The sequence below is a fragment of the Pan troglodytes genome, chromosome 10, assembly GCF_028858775.2.
Source record: "Pan troglodytes isolate AG18354 chromosome 10, NHGRI_mPanTro3-v2.0_pri, whole genome shotgun sequence".
NCBI classification, from domain to species: Eukaryota; Metazoa; Chordata; class Mammalia; order Primates; family Hominidae; genus Pan; species Pan troglodytes.
This window is the reverse complement of record NC_072408.2, coordinates 42,623,227-42,634,070: the sequence shown is the minus strand read 5'-3', so window position 1 is coordinate 42,634,070 and position 10,844 is coordinate 42,623,227. Positions and strand designations below refer to the sequence as shown.

General features: G+C 52.6%; 1 protein-coding gene across 1 annotated transcript; it reads left to right on the top strand.

Annotated features, from left to right (window-relative positions):
- Nucleotides 1–9,372: 9,372 nt before the first annotated feature.
- On the top strand, nucleotides 9,373–10,360 carry LOC129136531 (sperm mitochondrial-associated cysteine-rich protein). The gene has a single exon (XM_054663299.2). It carries the CDS (start codon nucleotides 9,561–9,563, stop codon nucleotides 10,077–10,079), a length of 519 nt encoding a protein of 172 aa, XP_054519274.2. The 5' UTR covers nucleotides 9,373–9,560; the 3' UTR covers nucleotides 10,080–10,360.
- The last annotated feature ends 484 nt before the right edge of the window (nucleotides 10,361–10,844 follow it).

The following is a 10,844-nucleotide window of genomic DNA, read 5'->3' as shown; positions in this document are numbered from 1 at the left end:
ACTGGGCGGGGCGGCCCGGGACGCCTGGGTCTCTGCCCCTCCCATTTGCTAGGCTTCCGTGACTCCATCCTCTGGGAGGCCGGGCACGGCTGGCAGAGGAGGTCAGTGTCCTGGCCCCGTGATGCCAACCTTTTCTCTCTGGCACTTTTCTCCTTTCTGCCTTTTGGGGGGACTAGTTGAGTTGTCTGTGGCCAGGCTGTGACTCTTGCGAGGCCAGTCTCTGGCGCCTCCCCAGGGTAGGCAATGGGGCGGTACCCACTCCCTCCCAGTGCTGGATTGGCCGGGCAGGAGTATGCCAGATCTAGAATAGATGCTCCTGCCCTTACTCTTTGCTCAGCCTTCACCTGCAGATCCAAGTAGCCTCTCCCTTCCCCTAGCCCACCTCAGTCCTTTGGTCCCAGGAGCAAACTGGTTGACTAGTGGCTGTTGCTGGGGGTGCTGAGGCCAGGGCTCACAGACATCTTCCCTGTCATCTTGCCTGGAGTAAGCTCCAGGAGTTAGGGCGCCTGGGTCCCTGGCTGCCAGTTGTCCCCCACCTTTAGGCCTGGATTTGGAAGGGGAGAGGCTGGAGAGGAGGGCAGGAGGAACTGTGGCTGGGAGTGGGAGGAGCCTTGGGCTGGGTGTGAGAGAGAAAGCCCAGGCAGAGGGTGTGTGTCTGCCCTAGCCAGCACCAGCCTGCCTGCCTGCCTGCCTGGAAGATGTGCCATGAATGCTGTTGACTCCGGGTGTGTGTGTGTGTGCGTGTGCATGTGTGTGTGTGTGTGTGTGTGTCTGTGCACGCGCGTGCGCATGCCAGTGCTGAGAGTCAGTGTCTGTGTCTGATGGGGGCATTATCTGCTTCAACATAGACAGACTCTCAACCCTAGAGTGAGAACCCAGTGGTTTCACTCTCCATTCTACTGAGGACAGAGGGAGAGAAAAGAATGGCTCTGCAGTCCAAGCTCTGTGCACGGATCCCAAACACTCCCATGGGGACTGGAGTTGGGAGGGAGAAAGAGGAGAAGGGGAGAGTCTAAGCTAGGCTGATAGGCTGGACAGACATACCCAAAGTACCTTCCCCAGCAATGCTCGCAGGGTGACCAGGACCTGGGACACAGACTCCTGGGTCACGTCACATTTTCCGTACTGGAATTACTTGGCTTTGTCCTTGCTCCCCGCTGGGGGCCAGGTGTCCTCCCTCCTGGGAAAGGCTGCTTTTGGTAGCCAAAGTCAGGTGAAGGAGATGGGGGAAAGAAGAGGCATGCTGTGGGTTACCTCAGGGAATGGGAGATGGCAATGGGGGTGCAGACAAGCCCTCTCTTTCACTCCAGGGATAGGAAGAGCTAGGAACAGGTACTCCAGGGTCCCGTCCCCAGGTGGCCTAGCTGCTGTTGACTTTGCTTGGTTACCCTGGGAGCAGCTCTCAGCAGTGTGGGAGGGGCGGGTGTCAGGGAGTTGGACCCAGGCGTCCAGGCTGGGGTGGGATGGCGCCCCGCCTGTGTGGCAGGGCTCCTGCCAAGAGGCTGCAAAGTTAACCCCTCCTGCCCTGCCCTAGTGGTGGCTGGTGGGAGGAGGGCGGGCCCAGTTGTGGTTTGGGAATGTGGCCCTAATTTCCCCCTCCCCCTTCCAGCACATCTGTACTTGGTTTACAGTGAATGAGCCTCCTGTCCTCATGAACCAGGCAAGGGCACCACTCCCTCCTTGGCCAGGCATTCTGACACAGAACCAGGCACCACCCGTGACACTCTCCTCTCCCTGCTGAGTATCATCTCTCTGAACTCTTCCCTTCTCCTTCTGTAGAGGGGCTTAGGGTTGGTCCCAAAGATCTACAGCTGGAGCTCTGAGACAGTGCATCTAGGTAGCAAATGGGGCCAGGGAAGCCTAAATCGGGGGACAAAACACTTGGGGTAGCCTCTGAAGACAGAGGGAGTCAGAATTCCAACTGTCTCTGCCCTTCCTTTGTCTTGGTTTGTCTGTCTGTCTGCCCGGGTCTTTGTCTCTGGTGGGCGTTTGTCTATCCATCCGTCTTGGTAACTGTAGCTCCTCCCTTCTGGCGGCCTCCTCGTCCCCAGCCGACGACAGCAGCCAAGCAGCGATGCCCAGGAAGACCCGCCCTATGCCGGCCCCTCCCCTTGGGATTGCCACTGCTTCCACCCCCGCCCCCTCTACCGCCCCTCCCCAGGACCCAGTGACTGGGGTCTGTTCACTGCAGCAGTTTGGAAGTCAAACCAAACAGCAGCAGCAGATTGGGGGACAGGGAAGAGGGGCATTGTGAGGGCTTCAGATTCTTCTCCCCACCCTCCACTCCCCAGCTTGCAACAGAGCCAGCTTTCTGTCCAGAGATTCCAGGAGGAGGCTTGGGAAGAGGGCTTCCCACTCTGGAAACTGGTGGAGGGGGCTCCCCTCATTCCTCTTTCCCTTGGGTCATCCCTATTTCTAGGCTTTGCTCTGTTTGTGGCTGCTCTACTTTGTCACCCTGGCAACTTGGAGAAATGATATCTTGGGGGCCCTAGTACCAGGCTTTGTTTGCTCCCCTCATCCCAGAGCAAAGACCAAAAGGAGAGATTATGAGGAGAGGAAAAGGATGCAGATATCTGTCCCACCTGTCCTGAAAGTCATGGGGAAATGACTTATTCAGTGTCCTGATGCTGGGGGGCGGACAGTGGTGAGGATGAAAATTGCCCCACCCTAATTTTCACCCTCACCCCCTCCCAACCCTCCGGCATCAGGACACTGAATAGGTCATTTCCCCATGCCCAAATCTGGTGGTGTGGGGGATGTCCTATGCCATGCTCAGAGGTGTCTGGCAGATGACTATCGGGGGTGGTGGTGGAGCTGTGTTGCAGCCCCCAAAGACATCATTAAGGCATGGAAGTGCTGTCAGGGCTTGGGGACCAGGGCACCCAGGGAGAGCGTGATGAAAACATGTTTTGTACAACACGTGTCCTCTCTTTTCCCTTCCTCCTCTCCTCTCCCACCTCCTCCCCCTAGGCAAGCTCTGTGCCAGTGCTGGTGCCAGCCCTGCCTCTGGTGCTTGCTCCACTCCATCCCTTGCACTAGGCCTATTCTGCTGCTTGCCAGCTCGTTGACTCTCCTGGTGAGGGAGTTTGTGTGTAGAAGGTCCTTACCAGCCCCAGTGCTGCCCAGATCCCCACATAGAATAAGGACTTAATTTTGAAGCTCAGGATTTTAGGATTAGCCTAAACAGCTCTGGGAATTTCTTCCCTGAACAGGCACCATGCATTAATGCAACAAATCTTTATTAGGCATCCACTATGTGATAAGCACTGTGCTAGGTTCTGGGAATATCCAGGTATGGTCCCTGGCAAGTTCACAGTCGGATGGAGTCAGTTGTTAACCAAATAATCCACAAAACTGCAACTAGAATAATCAGTGTGGAGAGGCATGAGGGACCATGAGAATGGAGCAGAGGAGTATTTTCCGCCAAGGAGATCAGGAAAGTCTTCAGAGAAAAAATGAGGGAGATTAGAGAGAAGGAAGGGCAGCGAAATATATGTGCTGCTCAAGAGTATGTGCAAAGGCCCTGGAATTGATGTCCTGGCCCTCAGCCAGTCTGCTCCCCCTGCCCCCAAAAAAGAGAGGCCTTCCATTCCTGTGACGTGCTTGGATTTCAATATGCCAAAAGGGAGGGATGGTAAGTACCTCCTTGTGGTCATAGCAGGACGCTGAGATACCTGAATGCATTCATTTCCTCCAGAAAGGGAAACAGAGACAGAGAGGGAAGACGACTCACAGGCTGAGACTTGAGATTATACTATGGAAAACAAGGCCCCATGCTGGCAAATCCTCCAGGGTGAGGGATTCCTGCATTTGCCCAGCTGGAGCCTCACCAGACAGAAGACCTTCTCCTCTGAGCCTGCTCTACCATGCCCCCACTCCCCCGATCCAGCCCTGACCTGTCCCACTCCCTGGAGCTAGCACGTCTGCCTCCACAGTTGCCTGGAGTGTGTGTGAGGCGAGTGCTACAGGTGTCTGCCAGCCAGTGTGTGGGTGGATGTAGCTGTCTGTTTTGCACAGAATCTCCATCCAGGGGATACGGGGTTCTCTTTCCCCTGTCCACTGGAGAGCTTCCAATTCCTCCTACCCAGACACAAAAGTTCCAAGTCTCTTCCTTTTGAAAAGGAATTGGGGGCCCTTTGAAAGAGGGAGCAGACCTCTTTGTGACTGTGCCTCCTCTAGAGCCAGCAAAGAGGTCATGGAACCAATGGGGTTAAGTCCCAGCCCTGCTGTGACCTACTTTCCTCCCTGTGCCCACATCCCCTGGGGCCAGAGTGTTGGGTGGGGCCAGCCTGGCACCCCCACACCCACACCTGGGACTTCCCCTGGATGGAAACTCCCAGAACCCAGGCATCCTGCTTCTCCTGCCAACTCCCACCAACTGCCTGGGTTCTATTCAGCTTCAGTTAGATCTCCCTGTCTGCCAGCCTTTGACCAAACTACATCTGTGCTCCAGCCCACCCTTTGGTGTCTGGCTGCCCCTTCTGGTGGACTCCTTTGAAGAAAAGATGTGGAGCTGGGGGAGGGGGCTGTGGAGAAGCCATCTTTTATTGAGCACCTACTATGTGCCATGTATTGTGCTAGACATGTACATTATCTCATCCCCACTTAACAGAGCAGGGAGTAAGAACTGGAGAAGTTAAGTGACTTGCTCAATATTGCACAGCTAGGAAGTGGCACAGCTAAGAGGAGAACCCAGATCTTGGTGGTCCTGAGCTCTCTTCACTATAGCAGCGTTCTTCCACTTCTCTTGCAGCTGCCCACCTCTCTATGGGATGAGAGACTTGAGAAATTCAATTTAATCCAATTCAGCAAACATTGAGTATCTGCTATGTGCCAGGTACTGACAGGTACCAGAAATAAAGAGATCACTGTCCTCGAGGTCTGGTGAGAAAGACGAGCATTTGGAAGTGCTCTAACATCAGCATAATGACCTGAACAAGGTGGCACGGAGCTGAGAAAGAAGCGGTACTTTTATTTCCTCCTTCTGTACAGAGTATATAAATATATTATGAACAGTATACAGAATAAATGGAATAAAGTCAATACCTACTTCATTGCCATCCAGGTCAAAAACTGGAGTATTTCCTATATTTCAGAAGTTCCCCATGCATCCCTTTCACAATTCCCTCAGTCTCCTAAAAAGGAACTACAATCCTGACGTTTGTAATAATCGTAAACACAGAAATTACTTGTTTTTCTTTATAGTTTTAGCACCTGTGTATGCCTTCATAAACAATACTGCTCAACTTTGCCTGTTTTTGAAGTTTCTATAAATGGAATGATACTCTATTACTTTTTGCTTCCTACTTGTTTTGTTCAACTTGTGAGCTATATCCAAGTTGTTACACATAGCTGTCTTCCTATTATTGCATAGTATTCATTGCATGGATATACCACAAGTTATTTTTTTCATTCTACTGTTGGTGAATGTTTGAGTTGTTTTTAGTTTGGACTGTTATAAACAATGTAGCCATGAACATTCTTGTACATGTTTCCCAGTACACAGATGCAGGAGTTTTTCTAGGATATAGAACTAAGAGTTAAACTGTATATACAGGTTCAATTTTATCAGATAGCACCAAATAGATTTCCAAAGTGGCTGTATCAATTATATAAGAAGCAGAACATTTTTTTTCTTTTTTCTTTTTCTTTTTTTTTTTTTTTCCTTTTAGAGAGAGTCTTACTCTGTTGCCAGGGCTGGAGTGCAGTGGTGTGATTTCGGCTCACTGCAAACTCCACCTCCCAGGTTCAAGCGATTCTCCTGCCTCAGCCTCCCAAGCAGCTGGGATTACAGGTGCCTGCCACTACACCCAGCTAATTTTTTGTATTTTTAGTAGAGACGGGGTTTCACCATGTTGGCCAGGCTGGTCTCGAACTCCTGACCTCGTGATTCACCCACCTTGGCCTCCCAAAGTGCTGGGATTACAGGCATTAGCCACCGTGCCCGGACTTTTTTCTTTTTCTTTTTTGTGAGACAGAGTCTCGCTCTTGTCGCCCAGGCTGGAGTGCAATGGCGCCATCTCGGCTCACTGCAACCTCTGCCTCCCAGGTTCAAGTGATTCGGCCTCAGCCTCCTGAGTAGCTGGGATTACAAGCACCTGCCACCACACCCAGCTAATTTTTGTATTTTTAGTACAGACAGGGGTTTCACCATGTTAGCCAGGCTGGTCTTGAACTCCTGACCTCAGGTGATTTAACTGTAACCGCCTCGGCCTCCCAAAGTGCTGGGATTACAGGCGTGAGCCACTGTGCCCGGCCAAGAAGCAGAACATTCTTTTATTTATTTATTTATTTATTTATTTATTTATTTATTTATTTTTGAGACAGAGTCTCGCTCTGTTGCCCAGGCTGGAGTGCAGTGGCACGATCTTGGCTCACTGCAACCTCCACCTCCTGGGTTCACACCATTCTCCTGCCTCAGCCTCCTGAGTAGCTGGGACTACAGGAACCCACCACCATGCCTGGCTAATTTTTTTGTATTTTTAGTAGAGACGGGGTTTCACCGTGTTAGCCAGGATGGTCTCGATCTCCTGACCTTGTGATCCGCCCGCCTCAGCCTCCCAAAGCGCTGGGATTACAGGCGTGAGCCATCACGCCTGGCCGAAGCAGAACATTCTAACCAGGAGCAGGCGCAGGGCCAAAAAGACCCACACAATTTCTTGCATAAAACCCTCAGAGGTTTTCTATTTATCTTATTTTTATTTTTTATTATTTATTTATTTTCGAGACAGAGTCTCACTTTGTCACCCACGCAGGAGTGCAGAGGTCCAAACACAGCTCACTGCAGCCTTGACCTCCTAGACTCAAGTGATCCTCCTGCTTAAGCCCCCCGCTGGGACTACAAGCATGCGCCATCATGCCCAACTAATTTTTTGTATTTTTTGTAGAGACGGAGGTTTTGCCATGTTGGCCAGGCTGGTTTTGAACTTCTGAGCTCAACCTATCTGCTCACCTTAGCCTCCCAAAGCACTAGGATTACAGGCGTGAGCCACCATGCCAGCCTTTATTTTTAGTTTTAGTATTATCTTTTTTTTTTTTTTTTTTTTTTTTGAGACAGAGTCTCGCTCTGTCGCCCAGGCTGGAGTGCAGTGGCACAATCTCAGCTCACTGCAACCTCCACCTCTTGGGTTCACACCATTCTCCTGCCTCAGCCTCCTGAGTAGCTGGGACTACAGGAGCCCACCAACACGCCCGGCTAATTTTTTTGTATTTTTGGTAGAGATGGGGTTTCACTGTGTTAGCCAGGATGGTCTCGATCTCCTGACCTTGTGATCTGCCCGCCTCGGCCTCCCAAACTGCTGGGATTACAGGCATGAGCCACCACGCCCTGCCTAGTTTTATTATTTTTTGAGACAGGGTCTTGCTCTGTGCTCCAGGCTGGAGCGCAGTGATGTGATCTCGGCTCACTGCAGCCTCCGCCTCTTGCCTCAGCCTGCCGAGTAGCTGGGATTACAGGCTCATGCCACCAAGTCGGATAATTTTTTTAATTTTTTGTAGAGAATGCAGTCTCACTATATTGCCCAAGCTAGTCTTGAGCTTCTGGGCTCAGGCAATCTTCCCCTCGGCCTCCCAGAGTGCTGGGACTACAGGTGGGAGCCACCTCGTCTGGCTGGTTTTCCCTTTTTACTTGGAATAAGATCCAAGTCCCTGCCATGTCTCACAAGACCCTGCATGGTAGGACCTCTGCCTTACTCTCTGACCTGTGCCACTATGACTCTCCTCTTTACTCCTGGCACTTGCTGTCCCCACTCTCTGGAATGTTCTCCCACTAGATAATTCCATGACTTGCTCTCACTTCTTTCAGGTCTTTGCTCAGTGACACCTTCCCTGACCACTGAATTTTGGATTGCCACCTCCAGCCTTCCTTATTCCTTTCTCAGCTTTATTTTTCTCCATAGCCCAGCCACTCGGGTTCCATTCAGCCTCGGTCAGCTCTGCCTCCTCTGCCAGGGTTTGACAGACTGCATCTCCCCCAAAGCCCTTAAGGGTGGTCATACCTGATTGGGGGCTGGTCTAACTGTCACTTCTGATGGAGTCACCTCTCCGAGTCACTTTTTATCACATCACCCTGGGATAAGAATAGCCTTTCTCAGGCTGAGTGTGGTGGCTCACGCCTGTAATCCCAGCACTTTGGGAGGCCGAGGCACGCGGATCACAAGGTCAGGAGATTGAGACCATCCTGGCTAACACAGTGAAACCCTGTCTCTACTAAAAATACAAAAAATTAGCCGGGTATGGTGGCGGGTGCCTGTAGTCCCAGCTACTCGGGAGGCTGAGGCAGGAGAATGGCGTGAACCCGGGAGGTGGAGGTTGCATTGAGCTGAGACTGCGCCAGTGCACTCCAGCCTGGGCGACAGAGCGAGACTCTGTCTCAAAAAAAAAAAAAAAATAGCCTTTCTCATGCTCTGAAATAAGCTTAGTTATATGTTTACCTGTTTGCTTTTTGTCTCCACCCCACCTCACCCCACCCCTCACTTCCTCATTTTTATGGGAACTCCATAAGAGAGGAAACTTAGCTATCTTGTCCACTACCAAGGCCAGTGCCTGATGCATACTAGGTCTCAAATAATAGTTGACCAGGCTGGTTGTCAATCTCCCAGAGACAGTTGGGCACCCCCCACACTCACACCTGGGACTTGCTCTCTCTGGAAATTCCTAGAACCCAGGCATCCCACCTCCTCTGCCAGCTCCCAACTACATCCCAGACTCCGTCTTTCAGAGCCCTCCTGTGGCCACTGCTATTGCCTGCTGCTGCTTCCCTGAGTCCCCTGTGGGAGCTGTTTGGGGTCCCTGAAGCAGCAGCTCTGGAGGTTAGTGTTGGAGAGACTCAGGCATCAGGGGCCTAGAGCTCAAGAAATATTTTGTTTGTTTGTTTGTTTTTTGGGGTTTTATGAGACCAAGTTTTGCTCTTGTTGCCTAGGCTGGAGTACAATGGCATGATCTCAGCTAACTGCAACCTCCACCTCTCGGGTTCAAGCGATTCTCCTGCTTCAGCATCCCGAGTAGCTGGGATTACAGGCATGTGCCACCATGCCCGGCCAGTTTTGTATTTTTAGTAGAGACAGGGTTTCTCCATGTTGGTCAGGCTGGTCTCGATCTCCTGACCTCGGGTGATCCGCCCACCTCAGCCTCCCGAAGTGCTGGGATTACAGACATGAGCCACCGTGCCTGGCCAAGAAATGCTTTTTGATTGAGTAAAGGAGAAGACTTCAGCGATGACAGGGTCTCGCCAGGTGAAGAAGGGAGCAGGGGCACTCAGAGCAGAAGGACCAGTGTGAACAAAGGACTGGAGGCCTGGGAGTACATGTCATATTTGAAGAAAGTGTTCTGATCTGGTGCTGTTGGAGGATTTTCAGGGGAGAGGGGTAGTAGGAGAGCTTTGCCGGCCTGGAAGGGGAGGGCTGGAAAAGGAGGGCTGGATGTGGAGGGCTGAGCTCCCTGCAGGATCAGCAAGGCTCAGCATGTCTTAGGTTTAATCCTGCCCCCCACCGTCCGCCCCTCCTACTCCATCCCTGTCCTCCCCTTCACCCAGCCCCCAGTCTGGCCACAACTGCAGCTGAATGGACTTCTCTCTGGGCCTACGCTTGGGGCCTAGGAATAAGAAGCCTGCCCACCAAGAGCCTCCTGCCTGCTCCAGGCATGGTCCACCTGCTGGCTCTCCTTGTCTGTCCTGTCCCCCATCTGCCTGTGCCTTCCCCTGCCATGGCTGTCCCCCACCCCCATGCTCCTGCACTGCCTGTCCCTCTAGTGCAGCTCCCTGCCCCACTTGTCCCAGCCTCCCGGGCCCACCCTGCACCTGCTCTTGCCCCCACTGCCCTGCCTGTCCTCCCTTGACTTGTCCCCATAACTCCTGTGTCTCATGCTCCGGTCCACCCTTGACCTGCTGCCACCCCTCACCCTGCCCAGTTTACCCTTGCTCCACGAGCCGAGCTGCCTGTTTGAGCTCCCGTTTAGGCTGCAGTGATAGCTGTAGCTGTGGCCAAGGGGCTGCCTGGGGACCTCCAGGCTCCCTTGGCTGCTGTAGCTGCTGCTTCAGGGGACAACAACGCACTTCTCGGGGGCGCTGTCTGATCATTTAGGTGGACTGTTGCCCACCAGGAGACTGTCAGTTTCCTGGAGCACTTCCGTACTGCTGCCCTGGCAAGGAGGCAGGAGCTGGGTGGAGTGGGAGAGGGATCAGCTGGACCCCTCCCTCAAGCAGGTAGAGGCAGCTGGCTATCCCCAGTCCTGGAGAGGTGGCAGGGGGAATCTGCTTTGAAGTTAGTTTCTGGATGTGCTCCTGCTGGTTCCAGAACCTCTTCCTCTGCAACCTCTGGAATGGAAGGTGTTCTTCTCAGAGCCTCCCCCTCGGCCCCTGAAGGTGAGCAAGTTGTCATTTCTTCCTCTCCACTGAGCCTCCATTGGAGTCTCCTCTGCAGTTCACATGAATAAATGGACTCTTCCTCTAGAGGAGCTGGAGTATCCTGGTCCAGAGGCCACTTCTTCTCCCTCTGACCTACACCCAAGATTGACCCAAGAGTCTCTGAATCCCTGACCTCTCACCTTGAGTCAGGCAGAGAGGGTCAGTGGCTTTTGGACCAGAAGAAGAGGCTGAGTGGAAGATATTTGGTTCCTCCCTCCACTTGGAAATCCTTGGCATCCTTTGTGGTCCTTTGTTTCTAGCCAGGAACCCTCTGCCTGGATGTCTTGTCTTTCAAATCTCTGAGAGCTCACTCAGCCTCATGACCTCAATCTTGCAGCAGTGATCCCATCTGTGACATCCAGGCTCATCTGGCATGGGGATGAGGGAGGCTGGGAACCCTTGACTCAGGCTCCTAAGGATGGCATCCACACATAGGTAGCTG